This window comes from Fringilla coelebs (genome assembly GCF_963513975.1).
Source record: "Fringilla coelebs genome assembly, chromosome: 4".
Lineage (NCBI taxonomy): Eukaryota > Metazoa > Chordata > Aves > Passeriformes > Fringillidae > Fringilla > Fringilla coelebs.
The window spans coordinates 6,967,096-6,993,653 of NC_140032.1; the positions used below are offsets into that span (position 1 = coordinate 6,967,096).

Sequence of the window (26,558 nt, forward strand, 5' to 3'; positions counted from 1 at the left end):
CTTCTCACCTCAGAAGGTCACACATGAACCAAGCACAGAAGGTGCCAAAGCAATGCCTGCTCTGAAATGCAGCAGAAGTTGTGCTCTTGTCACGTTCTCCATGGCAGCGTGAGAATTCATTGCTATTAAAGCTTTCAGTACATCCTGCCAGGACAGAACTCCCACCCTCCTCATCACAGGGTGTGTCTGTGTCCCACAGCAGAAGATGGAATCTATCAAAAAATATTGGTGCTGTTCAGGAAGACCGTTAGGAACATCCAACAATACAGAGTTTGGACTGCACACAGCAATCTGGAACTGTGACTCAAGTCAAGTAAGAAATGTTTCCCCGTTTCCTTCCTTTTTTTTTTTTTTTTTTTTTTGTGAGTTGGCATCAGAGCTCCCCTAAATAGACCAAAAGGAGAGGAGGGGTAACGTGGTGAGCTCTGGCACACAGGCAGAAAGCGTGAACAACTTTCACTGCAGACTTATGTAACTTTGCTGGTGGTGACACAACTCGCTGAAGGGTGGTTTAGGAATGGATAAGGGACATCCACTGACCTGGAAATAGAACTATTAAAATATGCCTTGAAATACCTCATGTAAAGCAAAATTATATAATCACATTGCCTCGTGCTTTAATACTGAAACAACAAAGGCTTCATATGTAACAGAAATGAAAGCTTTCTATTAATACCTCAACTTCAGAATTAGCTGAACAATCGTCCCCAGTCCCCAGGGCCAGCTTTTTCTGCTTTCTGCATAGGATCCCTTCTGGCTGACTACTCTGGAAGGCATACTGCAAAGAAGTTCCTCTAAAAGCCCCTTGAAAAGGCAGGTATAAAAAAAAGATGAAAATGCATGGATAAGCAACACTCATCCAAAATAAATACCTGCATGAAACATGCTATTGTATTAGCTACACTTAATTCAAAGAAAAAAAAATTAAAAATCAAACAATGTCAATTTTCAATTATGTTGATTAGAAACAAACTGGTTAATTAGTAAATAGAATAATAATACAGGAAAGATGATATGTTTGAAATGAAGTGACAAAAATATTCCACGAGAGAGAACAAGCTAATTCATAATCTTCCTCAAAAATTAATTTCTCATTCTGCTATAGCAAACATAAACACTTTGTTTTGCACATCAAAAAACAATTAACCTATTCATCTAAGGCACAGATGTTTTTCAGGAAAGGTTTTCTTGAGCAATATTTTTTTATTTGGCATTTAGTTTTACCTTGTGATTTTTTTTTTAATTATTATTTCATTACTGCTGGAACACCCATAGGGATAAAGACCAGGGTTAAGGCAGGCATGCACCCCTGGGCCATTTTCAGCGGGCAGAGCCTGAGGGTGGGGCTGGGGAATCCAGATCCAGATCCTCCCATCCTGACACACCACAGATTGCAGCTACTGGGTGGCACAAATTAGAGGAGCCCAGGGACTGTCTCCTGTTCCTCAAGGAACCAGAGAGGTCTTGGGTCATGTTCAAAAACAATCTGAAGTTTTCACCCACTTCAACCACCAAACCAAAGCTGAACACCAAAGGGCCCCAAAAGCAACAAAAACGTGTCTGATCTGGGGACTCTCAGCACCTTTTTTGTGTCATGAACGATTTGGGATTCTTACTCCATTTCCCCTGACCACGTTCATCATTTGGGGAGATGGGCTGAGGATTACAGTGCACTGGAAAAGATCCAGTCCTAATCACAGCTCAGAGATCCTAAACCACAAATGGAAGTGCCACCGCACTTCTCCAGTTCTCCCGGAGGAATACTGGTGAGGGAGCAAAGGGTTACATTTCAGCAGGAAATGTTAATTTTAGATTTATCTGCAAGGCATGTTTTCCTGATCAATTCACAGACTAAAATGAATCATCATCTTTGCTCTTGAGGCAATAGGGGAGAAAGAGACCCAAAACTACAGCTGGGAATTTGTTTTCCTGAGCTGTAAATCCATTGCTTCTCTGTCTGGGAGTGAGAAAGCACGTGCAGCTGAGGAACTAAGGCTAAAGGGCTCTGTACTACAACTTTTATCCTCACCTTAAATTTTAGGACATGTATTAAAAGTGTAACTTCATCTCTACTCTCACACTAAATAAATAATTATGGGGGCAGGAGGTGAGGGAGCCTCAGAGGAGGCTGCTACACTGCTGCACTGCCAACTGCTCTGGGATTTGAAAGCTTGACACATGCTGGAGTATCACCTCATCAATGTTCCCAGCTGGCTTGGGAGGCAAAAACCGGACTACTGCTCTTAAAGGCAGGTCTCACACACGAGCAGCCAAGTGCTCCAGATAAGCTTCAAGAAATACAGTTATTACAAATGCATGGTACATAAGTCAAAACAAAATGGCAACAAGAACTTTTAGCCCAAAACATCAGCACAGTTTCAATTCTCTTATGTGAAATATCGCTGTATTTCAGATAAGAGAATTAAAGATCATGTTGCTTCTCAGCATCTTTGCTTAAAAGACATTAAAATCTGTGCCTTTGTATACACTCACTGCTGCTCAAACTGCTTTCTAGTAAAATAAGCTTTTTTACTTTTTTTTTTTCATATTTACAGTATCTACGTAAAGTAAGGTACTTGGGGAGAATGTCAGTTTTCACCCCAAAAGGGATGACCCAGCCTAGTCAGTGACCTGTAGTAGATGTTCTTATTTGATAACAAGGGATTGACTCTGTTTCAAAACGTTGGCAAGTGCACTACTGTATCTGCATGATAGCACTTCACAGTGTGCAGCCCAATCCTAATCTCTCGGATCACACTTTTGGCTAAGAGCTGCAACCCACTCTGTTTACACTGCAAATAAAACAATAGCTCTCAGAAACGGAGAGATTAATAAATTGAAGGATCACACATTTCTAACAAAGGGCAGACACTTTTTTATCTTTATGATGCTGAAGGACAAGCCAAGAGGTAACCAAACTGACAAGCATAAAGGCACCGGTAATTTGTTTTATCATGCTATCAGAACTCCACAGGATGACAGAGTATCACAGCATATACAATATTTACCACGAGGAGCTTTCTACACATAGTGTACTGTGTGCTCAGAAGCTGCATGCTCCAGCTATTCCTTAACTACATATGACAACACTCAACTGCAAAATTCACAAAGGTGACTGGAGTGGTTTCATTTCAAAATAGCAGTTTCATTGACTAAACTCTTCTACTGAGCATGACTACAGCGTATCTTGGGATTATTACTGTTTTATTTGCCCGTTCAGTAATGAAATAACACATTCCCTGATGGAGAAACACTGAATCTGTGTTATTTAGGGGGGTATGGGGTAGTGTTTACAGAAAGATAGAGAACACACAGACTCTGCATCAATTTACACCCTCAATGCCATCAAACAAACACAGAGAAGCTAAATTCACATCCCAAGTATTATTCTATATTAACAATGACAAAAATGAGGGAACAATTTAACTCTCCCACTTTCTCTCATCTGTTTATGAATTGCAGCCACCTCATAAACACCCATTTCTTGTCCAGGCTGGAAAAGAGGCAGGCTGGGGGCAGAGGGCTGTTTGTTTCCTTTTGGTTTGAAATACACCAGCGAATTGCCAATGAGCAAAATATTTTGTCACTACCTCACTCTGAGGATGGCTGACATAATAATAAACTGAAGAGGATGCTATCTGTCAAACATTAGGGATTCCAATATTGAAATCTTGCTGCCTTTGGGGGTCAATAAAGAGCAACATTACAAAAGACACTAAAGTTAGCAGTTCGGGCTGCTAATTTTACATGCCTGCTTCACCAACGCTCAGCTAAAAATAGATAAAACAGATAAGAGCACAGAACAAAGAGATGCACTGGACAATTATCTTTCTGCTAGCAGCCTAATTTATACTCAGCTTTTTAACCCTTCTTTTTTATAAAAGAAATGTATTTTCAAAGTATTATTTAATGTAATCTCAATATGAAATTATTTAAAAATGCTTTATTTTTCTTAGTATTTTCTTGCTTCCGTCCTAGTGGGACAGAATAATGAGATTTAAAATATTTTAATAAGGGCATCAGGCTACTTGCCAAGGGGCTCGAATACTAAGTAAGAATATTTACATCTTTTAAGACCCTGGAGGAGGAATCAGTGCAATGCTCTTGAAACACGTACACACATCACAAATATGACAGTTAATTTTAATTCACTGGAAAAGAAAGTACACACTCACTTCAGTTTATTAGGCCTCATTATTTTCAACGAGGCTAAAGGGATGATTAACTTTAGCTGCTCTAACGTGGCCTAAAAGCAAACATTCTTCCTCATAAGGACAACACTTACTAAAATATAAGGCACTGTGAAATTGTTCAATTTAAGTTACAACAGGTGAAATTTTAAAAACCAGCACTGCTAACAATATTTTCTACCATTATTCTGTCCAGCTCCGTTCCATGACTTAAATCCTGACTTTTTTGAATTTAATTTTTAGAGGAAAACAAAGCAGCATAGCAGTCTGACTCATATCTACACCGTAAATAGGCTTATTCTATGCTTTGTAGCCTTCTTTTGGTAACATCTGCTAACAAAATGATAATGTTTATAAACAGAATCGACATTCTGTCTCCTTAGGTCTGAGGGAAGGAAAAAAAAAATCACCTTCAGATTAACATGACAATTTATGCCCGGCAATTCTGGAGGCATCACCCTGTGCATATTATTCACGTTTCCTTAAAAACAACAGTATAAATGCGTGCTTAAAAAAAAAAAAAAAAAAAAAAAGTAAGGGAGAGAAAGAAACAGAAATTGAGATTTGGGGTGAAGAGCCTTACCTCTGACACACAACCCGTCCGCAGCTCTGCCAAAACCATCCCACCAGCCAGGCCTTAAGCACTTTTTTACAGCAATAAAACGCCGCTTTTAAACTTCCTGTTTATCCAAACACCGGCCCAGCTTTCCCGCAGCTCGGAGCCGGCACCGCTCACCCCGGGAGCGAGAGGGGGAACCGAACACCCCAGGGCTGCCTTGGCGAAGCCAGCACCCCAAAGCCCTCCGGGGCGCAGCTTCAGCGCCCTTTGAGTTTGGTACTTCGGGACGACTCGCACCCCCCGCCCCTCCGCCTCTCGTTTTTATTTCCCTTTATGTTTTCACCCAACCTCAAAAAGCAGCCACCGGGCAAAGTTGCGCCGGCGCTGCGGCCGCCAGGGCAGCCCCGCAGCCCGCGGCGGGCCCCGGAGCGGCGGTGACGGGCACACAAAGCGCGGTGGCGGCGGCGGCCGCTCGTGTGTGTCGTCCCCCCCCTCCGCCCCGCTCCCCGCCCGCCCCGCACCGCGGCGAGCAGGCCGGATGGTTACCTAGAGGCAAGCCCTTGTTCAGGAGGTGCGAACTTCCCATGGAGGCGCCGCGCTCCGTCCGCGCCCGCCGCGGGGAGGAGGAGGACGGTGAGGACGAGGAGGATGCCGGGGGGCAGCGCCGCTCGGAGCCGCCGCGGCAGCCGCGGCATATGGCGGCCGCTCCGTGGGCGCCCCCGAACTGAGCGGCGCCTCGGTGCGCGCCCCCGCCGCCGGGCGCGTCCCCGCCGCGCCGCGCGCACGCGCGCCCGCCCGCCCCCGCGGGAGGGAGGGGCGGGGTGGGGCGGAGGGGGGGGGCGTGGGGGGGAGCGGCCGCTGCCGCCGCCGCCGCCGCGCCCCCCAGGCTCGATCTCCTGGTTCTAGGCGGGCGCCGAGACGAACGAGACAGCGGGGCGGGCGAGCCCGGCTCGGCCGCGCGCAGCGAAACCGGGACCTGCCCTGGGACGCGATGTCGCCACCGCTTTGTTTTGTTTTGTTTTGTTCTGTTTTACTCAAACTACCGCAAAGTTAACGTCGGCTGCGTTCACAGAGGCACGGAATGGGTCCTTTAGGAAGGGACCACAGCGGGTCATCGAGTCCAACCTCCCTGCTCAAACAAGGTTTTCCCAGAGCGCACGGCTCAGGCTTGCGTCCAGAGGGGTCTGGAAGATCTCCAGGGAGGGAGACTCCACACCCTCTCTGGACAATGTATTCCGTGTGCAGTCACTGCACAGCAAAGAAGTTCCTCCGCACGTTCAGGTGGAACTTCTGCCCATCACTTTCTGCCCGTTCCTGCCATCCCAAAACATCAGCACTTCGGGTGTTTCGCTGTATTTGTGATCCGGCTAAGGCTTTTCCCTCACGAACTCACAGGAATGAAAACAAATAAATCCATAACGCTCTAATTTTGACTCCGGTCAGTGCCTCCTGCCGCTCCCCTGATCCGCCCTGAAGAGCCCCAGCAGAAACCCCGCGGTCTCCGCAGGGTCGGAACCGTCGCGAGCGGGGGCAGATCTTAGAAAAAGAGCAGCGAATTGCCCAAAGTCAGTGAATCCAAGGCCGATTTCTTCCCCACGGGAATGCTGCCATCCCGCCCACGTGGCCGCGGTCCCTCGGGGTCACCCCGCGCCCGCCATGCCCTCCCCGCCCGAACAGCGGCGGCGGCGGCCGACGCGAACCAAAGCGGTGGCGGCGCCCCCGCGGCCGCTGGGTCGGCTGACGGCGGCCCCGCCCGGGCGCGGTGAGGGAGCGGCGGCCGCCATGGCCCCGCCGCCTCCTGCCCCGGGGCTTTTCTCTCCTGAGCGCCCGGAGCTCCGCTCCAGCCCTCCCAGAAACTTTCGCTCTACTGGCACAGCTGCCCCTTCCTCCTTCCCCGCCGCGGGCGGGAAGCGGAGCCGCGGCCGTTCGCTCGTCCGTCCCCACCCAGAGCCCAGCCCAGCCCGGCAGCGAACATCCCTTCTCTGGGTTTTTCCAGAAATAAAACCATCGTTTCCTGTCAGCAAACGGCCCCGGCATCTCTCGGGGACCCGGACCCTCTCGGATAAAGACAGACACTCCTCGGTAGCAAACGAGCAATTCACTGAGAGAACGGACAGGGCTGTAGATTTTTTCCCCAGGGTTTTTTTGGGAGTTGGTTTGCCTATGAAGGGAATATTTGAACCCAGAGGTTATGAAGAGTGGTTTCAGTCTCCGAGTTGTGTGGATTTCAGGAATCCGCTCAGGGCACAACTCGAGGATTTTAGCATACAGGCAGCTTTCAGCAGCTTGGCTCCAGCTTCCTAAAAACTTGTTTTCCTCCATCATTTCCCAGGTAGTGTGTCCCTTTCATGGGATTATCCACCGTGACAGGGAGGTAACTCCCAAGACAAGTTTATGCAGCCTCTGACTTATCTTCATTTTCCTCCAGTATTCCTGGGAAAGCCTTTTGTGGCTGAGCACAGACGTCTCAGACAGCCCTCAAAGAACAGCTTCCCTAAATTCTCACTGTGCATCACTAGGGCAGCATCTAGCCAAGCGCCTCATGTGGGGTTTGTATAAATAAATTTGGGTTTAATCACTTTAAAGTGGCTAACCACTTTATTGCCATTTATAGATGTTAGCAAAATATAAAAACACATACATATCAAAGCTCTAAGGAGAAAATAATTATTTTTTTTCTCCCTCACTGCTTCAGTTGCCATGTGGCAAAGTATCAGGAATGAGCATTAGGGGGTCAAACACGCTTAAACCACAAGAGAAATATCTGTGAATACCAATACGGAAATGAAAATCTCCAGAAAAAAAGAAATTACTAGAGGAAAAGGAAAAAAATCAAAAATGAAATTAAGAAGGCAGTTGCATTTTTTAATAGAGAGACATAAACAGATCCAGGCACTGAGACCATGTCCTCGGTGGGGTTACATGACTGGGCAAATGTTTAGATCTAAACTGGAACTGCTGCTTCGGGGAGGGAGGGGAGTGTGGCGCAAAATATTATGACAAGGGGAGTGCTCTAAGTGAGGATAAGTTGGCATGATGAACAGATGGAGGATTCAATAACAGGAGGTTATTAATACTGCAGTTTGGTATTCTCTACGCTACTTCATGAAGGGATTCATATGCTTGCTCTTTTTCCTTTTCTGATTGTACACAGACCTAACAAATACACACACTGTAGGTAACACGGGACTCGGTTCCCTCCTGCCACACCCACCACAAGTTCATGCTTCCTGGGAAACATCCTGGGCTGGATCCTCAGCTGATGCTGACTGGACTAAGGGTGTTCCCTCCAGCAGCAGCAAGCCCAGTTGCACCTGCTGAAGGAAAGAGGTCATCTGACCCCATCTCCCCAGCCAAAAGGTCTCTGCACTCTGCTCGACAGCTGCCACAAGGCACCTGCTCTACAGAATAAACTATGCAGACTCTCAGGATGGAAAAGAAAATTAAATAACTCAAGTGAAATTGAAGTTTCCCTTCAGAACACAATGCCGTGCTCTTTCTGCTTCAGAAAATGCAGCTCATTTTTCCCCAAATTCAGCCCCCCTCCCTTGCATGGCTGTCAGTGGCCTAGTTTTGGACTGGACATGGGAAAATCCAGGAGCAGAAGAGCTGACTCCAGCCAAGCCTCTGGCTGCCCCCAGCTACTTTGCTTCCTGCTTTCTCCAGCAGCTTGCCTCTGGATCACCTCACATTCAGTCATCTTCACAACTTTTACACCATGGCTCAAAGAGCTACAAGACATCTTTCACAGAGCCTAACATCCCCATTCTCTTATTGCATTTGGGCACTGCTGTTACTGCAATCTCTTCTTTCAACAGCAGTGTAACACAGCTGAATGTCTTCTGTGCCCTGCACTTAGAATTATGGCATTTTTCAAAGCCCCCAAACTGTTTCTTGGCTCCTCATGAGTCAGCTGGAGGAGCACATGTGCTGCAGAGCAAATACATTGTTTTAAGTGTATCTGTTAACAGCCACATGTATAATTTAAGTACAAGTTTTATTCCCCTCAGAATGGGCAATCATAAGGGCATGACCTTGGGCTTTCACAAATTCAGCGCATTAGGGCTCACTATCTTTAGCAGATGTGACTTTGAAGATACTGAAAGAGGAAGTTTTGCCGTTTTACCCCCTAAGCAATGAGCCAAGATACATGTTGAATATTTTCTGAAGCGTATAGAGAGGTTTGACAATTTTCTTACACAAAGATACTGCTATTGTGTGCTTACAGATTTTGCTTTGGTTTGTCACAGCCGTGCGTGCTGGTTCTTTCATGCATGATTTTGCTTTGTTATCAAACAGACGTCATTCATTGTAACAGTTTTTAAAGCCATAAATTTAAAACCTTTATGCATTTTTAATCAAAATGCAAGATTATGTTTCAATGGAATATCTTAACTTTTGTCAACAGTAAATCTTGCAGATGCTATTGTGAGATCCTAGGAGAGATTTATGTCAGAAGAAAAGAATGGTTGGATAAACAGGGCCCAACACTTAACCTTTATTCTAAATAGATTGTTTAAATGTATAATCAAACTAAGTCAATTCAATTTATTTAAAGAAAGAAAGAAAGAAAACTTTGTTTGGAAAGAAAACTTTGTTTGGATTTAAATATTTCCTTAATTCTTTCACTTAGATCCTGAGAAGCATTTGTTTATATAACACACAGAGAAATCAGCCTACTTTGATTTTGCAATTGTGTATTTCAATTACAGCTTCTTTTTTTTTTCGTTATAACTTCCCCTGTGTGCAACTTCCCACTTCCCAAGAAGTTAATGCTTTCTGGTTCATGTGAAAGTCATTTTGGAGAAAAATCTTCAGGTTTTGAGGGGAAAATGGGAAAAAAAGAATAACTGACTAAAGAGAACCACCTCATCTTTAAGAAATTGCAGTCATTGCAAGCATGAAATAAAATAGAGGACCTTCATCTACTGTTAGAAAGAAGGTGAAGGATGAAAGTAGTAGATTAAAGTTCCACTTAATGAACAAGAAGTTCAGCTGTGTCAAACATTCAAAGTCATTTTTGAAATGCCAAATGTGCATTGCTCCTTTCTCAGATTGGAACAGCTCTACTAGGTCTACGCTGGAAATACAAAGTGAAAAAGCTTGTAGTGAGCTGAATGAATGGAAGAATAAATTCCCTTCAAGCCACTGAACACAAAAAAACCTCTCTCTTCTGATGTTATCTGTATTAAGTGACTAAGGGATTCTCTTCTTGTTCTCACCCTCTTCATACAAGTGCTAAAAACACAGAACCAGGGTGGAATTAAATCCTCTGCATTTTCTGGTTGTCGTGAAATGAGACATATTATTTTCCATCTAGTCAGGAGGAGTTACCAGACCATCTCCAGGATGGTCTGTGTTCTGGCTGAAGAGAAAAAGAAGACAGAGATGAACAGCAGAAGAAACCCATCAAGAACCATTAGTGGATGTCAGCCATTGTCCATCTGTTCACAGTGGAATAAATCCAGACCTGAAGGAACAATTGCAACCTGCCCCATATGGCTCGCTCCCTTCTGCGCTGGCAGGGCTTCTTTGGGGATTTGACATTGGATGAGGTAAAGGAGAAGCAGCACAATCTGTGTTCCCAGGAATGAACAGCCAATTAACATGAAAGGACAAAAAATGGGTTAGTGACCCAGGGAAGGTTTTCTCCTCCTCACCTGTCTGAAATCTTAGAGATCATTCAAACTGTGTAACTGGCATAGCTGAGAGTCCTGCTATTAATGAAATCTTAAATATTTACATTTAGCTACTAACAAAATTCTGTGGACAGTGGGAATCCCTCAGTTGGTGAGACCACAGATCCAGTTGTCTCCCAAAGTGTTAAAGAAGGCATTTAGAATATATTACACTCACATTCCATTAAAAATTATAATGCAGTATGCTTTCAACATAATGAACCAGTGTAACAACATTCTGCATTTACTTTTATAGAACTGGATTATTGAGTAGTAATTTACTTCTCAAGTTTTAAATCAGTCTGGGCCTGGTCATGATGCAAAGTGCTATTTTTTAGATGATTAAGGGAAGAAGGCTCTGGCCTATGCAGCATAGTTATGAAATCTGACTGTCTCTTTAGAATTATAATGAGAACCAGATACTTTTTATGATGCTGCATTCTGCATGCAAAAAAATGAGATCTACTTATTAAGGCCAACTGAAGGGATCAAAACCCACAAGCCTGTAGCAGATTCAATAACCTGTTTGGTGGTGGCAATTTCACAGGTAATATGGAGAATAATGAACCATCCAATGCCTAAGCAGAACCAGTGGATGTCCTGAGTGAACTTGCTGCTGGGGGTGTCTTACTGGGCTGCACTGTCATTTGCACTCTACTATCTTCCACCTCCTCTTGAGTTCTAACACACTTGGCATCTTATTTTTATCAAAGCTGCACAACAAGTAGCCAGGGAAAAAAGCAAAAGTTGTATCAGAGATAGTTTTCAAGTTCCCAAACAGTTATATTTGCATTTGTGACTGTGATTTATTCACTAGATGGCATAGAAAGCATCATGCTTCCTTGTTTCAAACACACAACACAAGACTGAGGATGCCCTCAAGAAAAACTAAACACATATGAAATCAAAGCCACATCTCACTAAGAATTTAGCTAGAGACTTTGCTCTGAAACTTAGCACAAGTCTTAGCCATCTGAAAAACCAGCAAGGATACCAAAGGATGAAAAAAGCAGAACAGTGTTACATGAAACTGTCCATTTGCTGCAAAGGACCTTAGGCACAACCACACTCTGGGGTTATGGACATTTATGACATTGAAATGAACTCTCCTGCTCTGTCAAATGTTCTCAGGATGATGACAAGTTACCAGGCTTGAATTTCATCCTCTGCCAAACTGAGCACTGCTTTGTACCACCATGAAATACTGCACTACCAGCATCCCACTATCACCTACTGCTAAGAGAGTGGTTCATTAGTGAGCAAAAAGTGACCTCTAGTGAATCCCCACATCAGCTCCTGAGAGACACAGCACCTCCCTGGCTGTCCCTGACTGATCACATCCCCCTGCAATTAAAATCTGATCGTGCTGCACCCCAACACCAGTCAGCAGCTGCACCCCATCAGCCAAGCACTTCAGGTACCTGCAGTAACCCACACTGTGCACAGCAGCTGTAACAAGCAACAGAAGACATTGGCACACTGAAAAAACCAGAACACATTTGCCTCAACACAGTAAAACCTGCCCACTGATAACTGCTAGATAATTTAACAGACGACAATAAAACATGCAAGCTCTGCCTGGAGTGTAGGTAAAATTATTTAATTTAATTAAAAAGTATATACAGAAATTTGTGAACAAAATGAGAAAAACATCCTATTAAATATGTAAAAATAACACCAATGTCAGTGATCTTTGCACTCTAAGAAAACAGGAAAACTAGAGTACAGAATCACAGTAAGCAAAGAGATGGGCAGTGAAAATCAATTTCATATTTACAACATACGGAACAATATACAGGCTAGGCAATCCATTCCAGTGAATGGTCGATGGTTTTAGACCAGTAAAAAGAAACTAGCAAGGTTCCATGTGTAAAACACATACCCCATCAGCCAAATAAACACATTCCATGTTCTCTGCCTCCACATACCTGGCAACACACTAGTATTTTTAACCTTCTCCTAATACATTTATCTTTTCCTAAGAAACATCTATAGGAGGCTATTGAGAAGCCCACCTTTTTGCTTTCATTAAACCAAAATACTCTTGTGCAGCTCTTTTACTTCCTATTCTCAAGACTTAAAACTGAATAGCTGAAAAGTAAACTGCAACTTATCCCTCTGTAAGACTCCCCAAGATATAATTCATATCCATAAGGGACATCAATTTATGTGACTTACAGAAAGATGTGGAAAAAAAATTAAATCTATTGAAAACACTCCCTTTGTATAGCTGAATAATGAGAGAGCAGCATGTTCTCCTAGCAGAAAGACCACACTACTTACGTTCATGTAACACAGAATTTCACTATAGAAGCAAAGGCGATTCAAAGGGGTGATAATCAGTATCAACAGATTTACTGCTGTTTGAGCTGATCTGTACTGCCAAATACCCTGACTTACAGACTAAGGCAGCACTGAGCATTATGATAGGATGGTATTATTTAAAGATTAATGGATAAACTTTCCAAAGGCCTTATCACATTACATGAAGAAGATACTGCAGAGAGAACACAGCTCATGGAAATGTTTGCTAAATCATTGTCTTTTTAACGGTTCAATTCCTCTACACAGGAAAACACCATCTGACAGGCATGTTTTGTTGAATTTGTATCACAGCACAGCACAACTCTGGTCCTACAAGTGTCTTCTGGGAACTCCATCATCTCAAAACAACCATTCCTCTCAACACAGCAGGATCACCGGTGCAATTTTAAACACAGCTCTTGTTGTGCCAGGCAGGCATTGGCAAGGTGGCTGGTCTCACACATCTGCAGCATTTGTGATTCACAGTGGCACTGTGGAAAGCCCACAAAGATTTCACCCTGAGCTATAAACAGAATCGTTTGAGATCACTGACTGTAACCATTAACCCAGCACTGCCAAGGCCACCATTACACCATGTCCCCAGGTGCCACATCTACATGTCTTTTAAATAACTCCAAGGGCAGTGACTCAACACTGCCCTGGGCAGGCTGTTCCAATGCTTGGGCACCCATTCCATTGAAGAAATTTTTCCAAATATCCAATCTAAACCTCCCTGGCATACCTGAGGCCACTTCCTCTTGTCATGTCCCTTGTCCAGGTCCTTCCCCTGAGTGAGTCACCCTTCACAGAAGGAGATCGAGTTGGTCCAGCAGGACCTGCCTTTCCTAAAGCCCAGACTGACAGGCCTGTAGCTCCCAGATCCTCCTTCAGGCCATTCTGGTGGATGGGTGTTGTATTTGCAAACCTTCAGTCCCCAGGGACCTCCCCAGTGAGCCAGGACTGCTGGGAAATGATTGAAAGTGGCTTGCAGAGCAAAACAAACGGCATTAAAATAAATTCTGTGACAGTTTTGAAAGGTAAATTTCCTGGAACAGACTATTGAGTAGAAGAGGACTTGGAACATTATGTACCTTTTGAAAGCAGTTTCAATTAATGCAGACCATGTTGCATATCTTGCTGCTTTTTTTTTTCCTGTCATTTATTTCATCAAGACAATTACTTGGTTTCCTAACATATGCTGTCTTTTTCATGAAGCAGAGTATCTTATACTGCTTTTATGTAACAAACTATTATTTTTCACTACACTGATGTGCCATCTGAATTACAAGATCACAAGTAACACAATAAACATTAAAAATCTACAATCAACAATTTTTAAGTTTTCATTTTTATCACATAATTCCAAGGAAGATCTTAAGGTATATGAAGCCTATTTTCTTCCTTCAAATTCTTATGGTTTCTTTGGTCCTGAATAATTCTATGAACAGCTGAAGAGTCGCTGATATCAGAATTATTAATTCTTATTAATTTGTATTATTTTATGTATCTGGAAGAATGATCACAGTACAGGCTTGTACATCACCACAGGAAGAAGAAAGTTCGGCAGACATAGACAAAAAGGGAAATACTTTTATGCAAACAGATTGGGTTCTTAATTAAAATGATTTGATACGCCTTATGAACAGTGCAAGTTATATCACAGATGATGAAGTTACCTTAGGAAAAATGTACTTTAAATTAACTACTGGAAGCTAAAGACAACTGAGCTGTAATAATAAGTAAATGTATATAGATAAGGTATAAATAATTAATTCTCTTTTCCTGAAAGACCTGGAAACAAATGGGAACACGCTGTGTATCGCCGTACTGTGCTGATCTCTAACTGAAGTGGCTTCCGAGACCCATGACCCAGAAAGGTTAAAGTTTGTGTCTTTCCCAGAGGCTGCACCTCTATGATTAACATTACAGAGAAGCCCACATCAGAAAGAACTATCACAAGAGAGGAATGAACAATAATTCATGGAGATAATAAATAGTCTAAGGAGAAAAAGAAAAACAACCCTCCTTCGGTTCAATGAGTATTTTGAAAGTTTTTCCTTTTATGCATCATAACTAACTTTTACTAAACACCAAGTACTGAAGGATGATTTGTTTACTTTTTGAGGTTTTACAGTCACAAGCAGAATTAAGTGTTCCCACTCTATTCCTGAATCTTTCCTGACAGGAGATTTCCAACTCCACTAAAATCTACGGATGGTTTCAGATGTAGACAGATGTCTGAGAGGCCACAGGCTGAGGTCATCAAACTCATCTCATTTGTGACCTAAGCTTAGTCTCTTGGCTCTCTTAAAAAAAAAAAAAAAAAGAGGGGGTGTAGGGGGAAGGGAAATGATGGAAGGGAAAGGACACCAAAGAAATTGTTTGCCAATTTATCTAGAAATTTTTTTCTAGTTAACTTTTAATCTAATAGCACACACACAGTTCAGTAACATAAAGCCCAAATGATGCACATTGAGAAGATATATAATATATACTTGGTCATCTATCATACACTGCTCCTCACAGCCTAATTATTGTTTATGGCATTACTAGCAGCCAACTGTCTGTTATTTTCTGCACATCTAACCAACCAGATTTTCAAGAACTCACATTTAAATCTCATTTCAAAGGCCATTTTACTGCACTGAGTTAAATTGCTTAAATTTATATGTATTTTACATAAACCTTCATTTATCAACAAACAGCTCAATTTCTTGGTTCTTGAAACACTCAAACAAAAAAAAAGTACCATGCTGATGCTGACATCATTTTGGCTGCTTAAGGGAAGATAAAATTGGGTCTCTCAAAGCTGCAGGCAAAATACTACAATGGATAACAAATATTCCTTGTGTATACATGATTGGAACGGCTGTCTCCATTGGGCACTGACTGTACATTGTGGAGCACAGAATGGATTCAGAGAATATTTTATTGTTAGAGTCAGTTCACATGGATCTACAGTATTCAAACAGTTTACTTTACAATGGCTGCTACCTGCTCCCTGACCCCAGAGATGCCTTCTTGCTTAAAACAACCATCAAGCCTCCAAAATGCTACAGAAATCCACCATGCACATAAATAAATATATGTACTCGTGGAACAGGGGTCTATTTAGAAAAAAAGCAAAGATTCAGTTATGGCAAATTTTCTGAACCTTTTTCCCTCTGATGGCTGCAGGGTAGTCTAAATTTTTACATATAATCCACTGTTAGGATCAACACTGTTTCTGTTCTGCTCTTAAAAAAAAAAAGAGGAAAGGAGAAAAGAGGTTTTGCACAGGAGCATTAATAGTTCCACTTGCCCTGTGGCAAATGGGGAAAATATGTCAATGTGAATTACTGTACTGTCTCCATGGATCAAGATTTCTCTTAGTGCTTTCAAAATTCCACTAACAGAAACAATTGCTAAGAGCATTTGCTACTTAGCCTGCTATGCTGGAATCAAATAAGACCCTAGGATCAACTAATGCTAAAATATTATCTTCTATATTGATTTTCTCTCCCTACATTAACTGAGGAAAGAAACAGCTAAATAATTTCAGCTGGAAAGAACAGTCTATTGCTGTCACAAGGACATCCAAAGAACTTAAATAATCAAGATAATTGCAAAACAGATTTTTGAGCAACTTACACTACCAGAAATGTAAGAATATCACACTATACTACTTCTTTCTGACCCAAACAAGTTGTACTATATATATATATATATGACTCATTACATGGTTAAATGCAACATCTCTCTCTCCAGAAACCAAGCTCACCCACACAGATGCATTAGAAAAAATAATTCTAATTGTGAGCAGTTGTGCATGCACACTCAGATTCAAAGGAGTGAACCAAATACTAATAAATACATTCCTAGTCCATATTCTCTACTGAAAGGCTACTTTATGGGGGTTTTATTAAATTCTTCTTTAAATATCTTTTTCCTCATACTAGATTATGGTCTCAATTAATTAATAAAGCACAGTTGTTGAAATTCTTGGGCCATTGGGCACATCTGGTATGAAAATTCATTTCTAAACTTGATCTGGCCAACAAGAATGAACAACTAATGAAATCCATAGTGTACTTACACAGTGTTGGTTATTTCTACTAAATACCAAATTATTTTCATTAGAAATTAATAATCTTAATTCTTATACTACATTCATCACCAGGGTTCATAAATATCTAACAAATTCATTAAGGGAACCATGAAGATGCACAAATTAGAGCTTTGCAAGTTAGCACTACTGACATTCTGGTTTAAGAAGTTAGTGCTCTACAAGGCTGATAAAAACAAACACATATTTAAAGGATTATGATCAATTATCTTAGGACACAATTGTCAATGAAAAACTCTCTCAGTAAAAATATTTCTAATGGGTATTTGTCATCATCTTCAACAATAATGTGGACATAAATAGAAAATTTTTGCAAAAATTACTAGGAACATCATAAAAACAATAATAACTGACTAAAAAATAATAGCAAAAGTGCAATCATGCAGTCATTTTGGATCACAGATAAATAAAGAAACAAAACATGCTTTAATAAATCCAAGATGGAAAGCTTTGCCATTTTAAAAGACTACTGTCATGCTGACAGGGTAGGGAATTAGAGCCTTAAAAGGGATGTGCAACTCTGTGAGCTCCAAGAACCACACCTTGACATGAGAAAGTCATGTTTCCTTGAAAAAATCCTTAAATTCAAGCATGGAGGAAATTTTTGCCATTGTGCACAGAATTACCAACATTATAACTAGTGAGCTGTTGCTGCCAGCTCTGGCATCCATATTCTGTATGGGCAAAAGGCTGCAAAAAGAAAAACTCAGTGCTGAAGAAAAAAATGCCTTGAAGAACACAACGTACTCAGATTGCCAAAAAATCCCTGAGAGATAACACGATTACACTTTGCAGGGGGAAATACCAGACACTAAAAGCCTGCCTAATCTTAAAGGAAGACATCATAACACTGAGAAGCTCAGAAGCTCATTCAAAAGTCTGTATTTTGTAGCTTATTTTGTTCTTGTTGTTCAAGTGGATGTTATTGACTATACTGCAAAGGTTATGGTCATGTCTTTGTCTCCTGAATACTTCAAATGCCTTTCTGAAAGAGCAGTCTAATAAAACATCTGGGGCTGAACTTATGTACATGATACAAAGAGGGTTTGAGGTAACCTGCTAATTCCTTCTGGATCCTGCACTTCGGGGAGTTACAGCTCCAAAAACTTGAAGTTGACTAATGGTTGGTCACTGCCTCACTTCCTCCAGGAAAGAACAGAACAGATGAGCTGTCTCTCACAGAGCATCATCTCCTGATATCAGTCTCCCCCTGCTCCTGACATCCATTAACAAAAAGCAATTACTACTGAGAAGTTGAGATGAAGAGAGATGTTTTACCATAAACCAGCTGATTTCCAGGAGAGAGCTCATGGTGCTCCCACTGAAAGCACCACAGACAAGAGGAGGGACATTTCTACAGGGCTTCAGTGGAAAGCCCCACACAGCACAGGAAACACTGACCTTAGGGACTTTCAGTTCTAAATTAATAACAAGTTCTTTTTACTGCTATTCAATAACTGAAATAGTTTGGGCTCAGGCACTTGTGTACCCAAGTGCACCAAAATGGGATATCTGGAGACCAGTGATGAATAAACAGATCACAGTGCTGGGTGCTCCAAGAGCAGACTGGAATCAGATGGAGTTTGTGGCACCTTCACACAGGGAATGCTGCTGGCAAAAATGTCCTTCATCAGATAATGGCAATGAGTCCTGAGGGACCAACACTGCTGCCTTGCTGAGGTTTAGCTCAGTCAGTGCTTTTCTAAACGTGTTGTCTCTCAGCACTGCAAGACTATTCTTGTATTCTGTCGAGCAGAACTGGACGCTGCCCATCAATATTTGGTATTTAACTTGCTGACATTCCAACTGATGACACAGCTCAGACTTTTCCACTCAAGTCTGCACTGCAAAAAGCTGCACAAGACAGAGCCTAGAGAAATTCTGCTGGCAGTTGCTTTTGTAAGGGAAGAGGGGCACCTCAAAACTGGGAGAAATTAGAAGGATTAATGCACCAACCAAGATCTGGGAAACATACAATCAGTTCCTGATTCTGTCACCAGTCTCTTATCAACCTTGTGATGCTAAACCACTTCCCTTCCATGTATCCAGGTTCCTCATCTTTAAAGTATGTATAATATTTGCCTATTAAACACTCATGCTTGCTGTCAGAGCAAATCCATAAAATATTTAGATATCCCACTACAACTGAGAAGTCACTCTCCGTATGACTAAGGAGACCAAGACAGGCACACATTCATCCATGGTGTTGATCTCAGCTGTGTCAGCAGTGTGATCATTCTGGTTTCACAGTGGATATGGTAAAGATTAAACAGTGCTTCCCTGTAAGGAAATATCCTATAGCAATCTGGAGGAGGCTGATTATCTAACCTGCAGTTTGCACTTCCCCTGGTATGTCTCATGTCCATGAACACAGGTCACTTATGGCCAGTAAATTCCTACTACTAAAAAAAAAATACAATATGAACTTGAAGGTCTGTAAAATTACATTTGTTTTAATACAACTACTGTGTTTTAAAAGTATCACATCAGCCTCCCACTGAATCATATTTTTTGTTGACTTCTGCTAGAGCTGAATGTTTTACTATTACACAAAGAACAGAGTTGATGAGAGAGGAATGGTCCTTTCAAAGGTAGATAAACCTGGCAGGTCAAGATTAAGGAAAAAAGAACTTACTTTCATTTTAAAACAAAAATCGAATTAGGAAGCTAAACTGTAAAAATTGCTGTAAGAATTCTGTTGGGCAAAACCTGGAAAGATGACCAAAACAGTAATAAATTAATCATGGCATACGTGAAGGAGAAATTAAAATCAATAAAAATTGTATTTATGTGTTGCTAAAGCATTTACACCACCAAATAAATTACTGTTGTTAGAATCAAGAAATGACTGTCAACCCCAGTGTGGTTTATACATTTATTTTTAATGCCAGATATACCTATGTTGTACAGAAGAGCTAAACACAGTGGGTGTAAGACAATCCTGCTCCCTATGAGATGGCTATCTCAGCTCTGGGCTTTTAGCAATCTGTGTAACTGTACTCCAATCACAACCACAGCCATCAATAATAGATGGCAGTGCCTCCATCTGCCTGTGCTCTTCTCTCATCCTTAATTTTTACCCAGCACAGACCTGCACGTGTTTAACTCACCATGCCTGTGCCATGGACACCCCACCTCTCAGGTCCAGACACACAGAAACTCTGAATCCAAAATTAAATCAAAATCTGCCCACAAAGCTGATTCCTCATCCTCCCCCATAGAGCTACTAATAATTGCACAAAACACTTCTTGGATTTAAAAAAAAATCAAGTATTTTCCTGGGACCTGAGAAGCACAACACACATATCACTTCTGCAATTGTTATGGTACATGAACTAAGTGTCAACTGTGTATAGGTCTGCAGTTTCCATAATCAATTTTTCTGTTTTCCAATCTATTGGGAAAACTGAGAAGTCTCTTTTTCCTTTATGGACCAAGCCTTGATGTTCCTGAGCTCAATGAAGATTTGCCATCCAAGTATGCAAGACCTGCATATGCTAAGACTGAATTTTCCAATTAAATCTTTAACTATTTACTACATAAAATTACTGGAACAGAAGCTAATTTTTGTTTTTCATAGCTCTTAAAATATTTGTGAACGTGAAACAACAATATCACTGTTATTCAGATTATAGTTTTCAGGATGTTAAACTGAAAGGCTAGAGGGATTCAATTAAACATTTAATGTAGATGACAGGACAGTTAAGTGTGCTAAAATAAACCTCACCTCACAGCTGTACTAAAACTTTGAAAGATTTTCAGTAAAATAAATCCATATTTTATTAAAATGCTTGCTACAACTATTAGAATAACATATGCCATCATAAAATAAATGTTTAAATCAGTACTGTACCCTGCCCTGGATAATGCCTGCCTTAAAATCAATTGTCTTGATAACTCGTTCTGATTTTTAGCAAATACAGATAATAAGAACAAGCTTTTACCACACATTCTCTTGGCTAAAGTCTCTCTCCTATTACAGATTAGCTATAGGAAAGATGATAGGGGAAAAAAAAGTGAACTATAAACAGGTATTTATAAGATGAAAAATTGGCCTCTTTGCTGACATCAGTCTCAGAAAGCAGAAGGGGAAGATTTCTGCCATGGAATAATCTTTTCCAGGAAAATCCTTCCCAACTCCAGAGCTTGCTGCTCCTGCAGCCAGCCTCCCACCAGGATTTACCCATTTGCCCATGGTCAGGTGAGGGCAGCACAGTTGTGTGGACTTGTCCCATCTTTCCACAAGGGCTTAGCAGAACCCGACCCCTTGCTTGTATTTCAGACCTTAACTAATGATTGATTAATATAAGCTCTCTGTGTCCCTGCATGTTGACAGAGCTTCCAAGACAGGGGTGTTAATAAGTTTAATGAGGAGAATAAAATCTCCACCGGCTTTGTTCTCCATTTCTGACTCTCCTTTAGCAGGCTCAATGCAAACCTGTTCTCAGTGAAGGCCTCTAACCATGAATGCAGTGGAGAATGGGCTGAGAGCAGCCCCAGGAGAAGGACTTTGGGGTGCTGGTGGGTGAGAAGCTCCATATGGTCTGGCTATGTCCACCCAGCCCAGAAGCCACCTGTGTCCTGGCCTGCACCCATGCAGGGTGGGCAGATCAAGGCAGGGGCCTCTGCCCTCTGCTCTGCTGAGACCCCACCTGCAGAGCTGCACCCAGCTCTGGGCCCCCAGCATGAGGACAACATGGATCTGCTGGAGGAAGTCCAGAGGAGGCCACAAAGGTGCTCAGAGGGCTGGAGCCCCTCTGCTCTGGGGACAGGATGAGAGAGCTGGGGGTGCTCAGCCTGGAGGAAAGAAGGCTCCAGGGAGACCTTGAAGCATCTTCCAGTGACTAAAGGGGCTTAAAGAAATCTGGAGAGGGACTATTGACAAGGACATGGAGTGACAGGACAAGGGGCAATGGCTTCAGACTGACAGGGAGTAGGTTTACACTAGATTTAAGGAAGAAATTCTTTACTGTGAGGGTGGTGAGACACTGGAACAAGTTGCTCTGAGTCGTGGCTGCCCCATTCCTGGAAGTGCCCAAGGCCAGGCTGGAGGGAGATTTGAGCAGCCTGGGCTAGTGGAAGGTGTCCCTGCCATGGCAAGGGTGTTGGAACAAGATGATCTTTACAGGCTTTTCAACCCCAACCATCCTGTGACTCTATAAACTAAACAAGTGAAAAACACATACAAGTTTTGAAATCTGGAGATACTGGTTGCAGTCAAAAGCTGCAGTTCTGCTCTGGTATCACTGCCTGCCTTCATCTGCTACTGTTAAACAAGCAAGGCCTTCTTACACAACAGATCCTCTTCCACTCGCTGTTGTTTCCAGAAAATAAAGAGTAGATGGCACTAAACACAACCTCTGAGCCCCATCATCCAACCAGAGCTTCAGTCCTCTGCCTGCCCACCTGACACAACCATCCCACCACACACCCCCAGCTTGGATAACACTGTGACAAAAAGCCTTGTTCCAACTGAGGAAAACATTATTCACCACTGTCCCCTGTTCTTCAAAGTGAATCTGCCTACAGAGCAGGACCTATCTGGGATAAATTCATGCTGACTGTTCCCAGTCACCCTCATCTGCATCATGATCCTGGAAACACATCCCAATCCTCATACTACCCCTGTGGTTGTAGAAGCTTTTCCTTGCTCTTGACATTCAAGTCTCAACCTGAGCTTTGACTTTCCTAACACTGTCCCTGCATGCCAGGGCAGTATTTCTAAATTCCTCCTTTGTAGCCTCTCCCCTCTTCCACCCATACCATTCCCTTAGATTTCCAGGTTTACTGGAGGCTGTGTAACGATTCTGCAGATCCAATTTACACATATCATTTCCTGAGCAATTTAATCTAATGATTTGCTTGCACGTTTCATTCAAAAATAAGGGTTTTTTTTTCTCTTTTTAAACAAAGCCAAACTTAAGGAGCACTGACATCTATAATGGGACTTAGAAGGCAGCATGTGAGTAGCATTTAAAGGCCTACTGGGAGCAAAATTACAGCTCTTAAGAAGAGTGTGGCTTCTAAAATTTAATTTAACTGTTGCTTAGTCCTCTTCTTAAATTCTCATCTGGACTAATCACTTCAAACAATGAGGAGACTATTCAGAAAAATACCCATTTTTAGTATTTTAGGTACAGTTTGGGCAATTATAAAACACAACAACCCAGATTAAGCAGTATTTCCTAGAGTCTTCTCTTCCAGCATCCACAGAAATACCATCCTGTGGTACATCTTTGTAGATGTGATTATAGTCATTTTCATATATGACATTTTAGCAGTAATTTTGTGAGCAGAGCTAAGTAATTGTACTTGAAAATTCGATGATGGAAACAAGTTTTTCTGCATTCATCACTAGTGAAATGAGAATGCAGTGGGTCTTTTAATAAATAATAACCTAATTTCTGGATGTTCTAAGTACAAACCTTGGGATTTAAATATAGCTCAGTCTGCTAAATGTTCCTATGAAAAAAAAGACAATTTAGACCTCCATCAATTATAACAGATGGCAAACTGATTTCTGTTTAAGTAAAAAGTTTGCTTGGGTTAAATAAAGTTCTAATTTATTTTTTCTACATTTTGTTTTATTTAATTAAACTGCCCTAGAGATGAAAAATGTGGTCAGGTTATCAAATATTTGTCCATAAATAATGCATATAAATATGGCCATTTCATTCCTAATCACTTATTTTAGAAAATTTTTTAAAAATGCATTTAACATTAGTGATTTTGATGTTCATATCTCAGACCACATGGACCAAATCACAGGAGTGCAGCCCAAAAGAGGTAAGGTTTCAGATTTAAATCCTTCCATTGAGTAGGGGAATGTAGTAGGGCACTGTGCCAAGGTGGGATTTGTACCTGAAACCACTACACTTATAACTTTAATTTACTGAGATTGCTCTTCAGAGGAAAACATTTGAAGGAAGAGTTTTCCCTCCTTCCAGCCAGGGCCAGGCAAGATATTGGGGCTGCTTTGAAAAAGAAGTCAGCGAGCTTGGCCACCCTGCCCTGAGTAACCTCGGCTGGTCTCTCCTGACCCTCAAACTCCCTCCTGCTGTTTCCCACATTGAAATTCTAATGGTTTGCTCCTCTTAACTTCCATGGTTAAAATGACCTAATTTTGCAAATGTTGACATCTCCATGAGATGCAAGAGGGAAAAAACCAAACCATCCTGTGGAAAGTAACATTTCTGTGTCCTACTTCTGATGCAAAAGTCCTGATGTTACCGAGTTGGCTTCATTTGTACTGATCTGCAGTAGAGACTGAAAATTCCCATGACATTTCTCATAACTCCATACACAGATTTATGCTTCCTACATACTTTGTGATTTGATCACTTAAAAAAAACCAACAAACTATGTGGACTTATATAACAAATTAATGAGTTGGAATCACAGACACCACAGTCACTTTGGAAAATCCACACAGATTTCCCTCAACATAATAAGAAGATACCAGTCATCTCACAAAAACACCCTTCAAGTTTTGAAGCATATCCTAAGAATAAAAATATCTGGACTTTGATCAGAAAAGGAGCAAGTTCCAGAGTTCAGGACCTCCTGCTGGCTCTTCTCTCCTCCATCCTTTGGTGGCTGCTGGTGTCAGTGGGAATTGCTCACACCGATCTGTTACAAACCACTGCTTCTACATTTCAAACTGAACCTCCTCCAGGGAGCCCAACTTCAAACTTTCCTGCCCCTCTTCCCCCTGCTGTTTAAATGGAGCTTTAACTTTGTAACATGCTCAAGAAAACTGGAGCAGAAAAGTCTTTAAGCATAGCAAAACCTTCCCTAGATCCCGCAGGAAGAACTGCACAGCTAACAGCATTTATGACCCCTAAACCCCCTACTGGTGCACCTCATCCCAACATTTAGGTCCCAGATAGGTGCAGGCTCATGCAGGGCACCATGGAGATCAGCAGAACATCTCCATTGTCCAGCTGAGAATAAAACAATTTACAGAAGGAGATTTGTCTGCTTCCCCACAGAAAGCACAGTCAGACAAGCCCACATCCACTGTTCCCCCTCTTGCACCAACACATGCACCAACAGACAAGGAAAAGCTGAAGATCCTGGAGACCTGCTGCATCTTGGGTCTGCACCATCATTTAACTGACGTTTACTGATCTCCTGAAAAACAGTAACGTACATTTCCACTCTTGCTTTTCCTATATGTGCTTGTCAACAGGATTTTCATCATTTCTGCCTCCAGTTTAGCAGCACAAATATTTTGATACCAAAGGTTGCAAAGAAGATGAACAGATTTCATGCCAGCATGGACCAGTTTTAAAACAATAGACCCACAGGTCATCAGATTTACTTGAGTTTTCTGTCGAGCGTTGAACAAGGAGATTTCTTCCTGGGAATGGCCATTTCATGTTCAAACTAAAGGGAAGGCCAATATAGCTGTGTCATTACAGAAAGGAAAAAAAAAACCCACCTCCAGGAAGTAAATATTTACTCTGTGCTGAATAACTGGCATGTTTAAGAGGGAGTGATCTGCTTAGAAGGTATAACCAGGCACCTAACAATAATTTATATAGTGGCTTTCTACAGGCACAGGACAATAGCACTCCCCAAAACAAGAACATAAAACATTGTGTTGAATGTTGGGGAAAGCAAGGAGGAAAGGAGAGTGATCTTGGAAGCATTCAAGGCCAGGCTGGATGCATCTTGTTCTTCCAGTTGGTCTAGTGGATGGTGGGAAGGTGTCCTGCCCATGGCAGGGGGATTGGAATGAGATCCTTAACGTCCCTTCCAACCCAAACCATTTTAGGGTTCATTCTGTGATTCCTAAATGAATTTTGTATTTCAGGTAAAGCTTTGTAACTGAAATATAAAGCAGAATTAGAAGTGCTCCTCCTGCTTCAGACATTAAATTAAAGTGGAACAATAATGGCCAAATGCTACCTCTCAAATCCATGGGGATTTGAGCAGCTTTTCCTTCTGAAGATGAAATATTGGACTAGATGAGACACTGCAGGTCACATCCACTAACTCCACAGAGCAGATGAAGTGGAACACACTACAAGCAATACATATGCATACATTTCTGTCTGTGACACCTCAAAAAAACCCCTCCATGTCTGGGTACCCAAACACAAATTCAATGGATGCAGCCAGCCCATCTCCTGGATGTTAAAGAGGTGTTTGTGAGTTTTGTGTGAGGCAGAAGCATTCTGTTTTAATTGCCAGCCTTTATAACCATGTAACAAAGCACTTCTAGCCACTGAAGGCACAAATGTGATGATTAAAATGTAGTCAATCTGGCTAAGTTGTCCTCCAGCTGAATGCAGGGAAGTAATTCTTTTCCTAAATTATTTACAAAAGATACTTGTGAGAGGCAATGTGCCCATTATTGCTGCTGCAATCTTTGTTTCCTTAACTTAACCAAGGGAAAATCAAGAAGCTAAACTGACAAGGCACAGAAAAGGAAGAAAATAGCATTTGAAAAACAAGCATCACACTTCTCCCCTCTGGAATCTTATGGGTGTCAGTGTTATTTGGAAAAGTTAATTCATCAGACCTTTCAACATGTGTCTTTTGGAGATACATGGCCTGATGCAACACAAAGTGCAGGTGGCAAACAAAAATGCAATTAATCTGTCAAACAGCACAATGAAATGTTGAAATACATATCTGGAACATTCAAACCCTGAATCTCTTCTGACCAGGATGTCAGTTTTTCCCTGATTGGGCAACATGAGAGGCACAGAAGG

At 41.9% G+C, this 26,558-nt stretch overlaps 1 protein-coding gene across 10 annotated transcripts in view; it reads right to left on the reverse strand.

Annotated features, from left to right (window-relative positions):
• Nucleotides 1–26,558, reverse strand: part of CTBP1 (C-terminal binding protein 1) — a 236,538-nt gene that overhangs the window by 60,469 nt on the left and 149,511 nt on the right. For 3 of the 10 annotated variants that reach the window (XM_084204393.1, XM_084204399.1, XM_084204395.1), the window contains exon 1: nt 5,296–5,534. The exons of 4 other annotated variants lie outside the window; for them this stretch is intronic. In XM_084204393.1, coding sequence (XP_084060519.1) covers nt 5,296–5,335 — 40 coding nt within the window. In that variant the 5' untranslated portion in view covers nt 5,336–5,534. Of the gene's footprint in view, nt 1–5,295; nt 5,537–26,558 lie in introns of those variants that run through there. 3 more of the 10 variants (XM_084204394.1, XM_084204397.1, XM_084204391.1) reach the window with 3 other exon arrangements.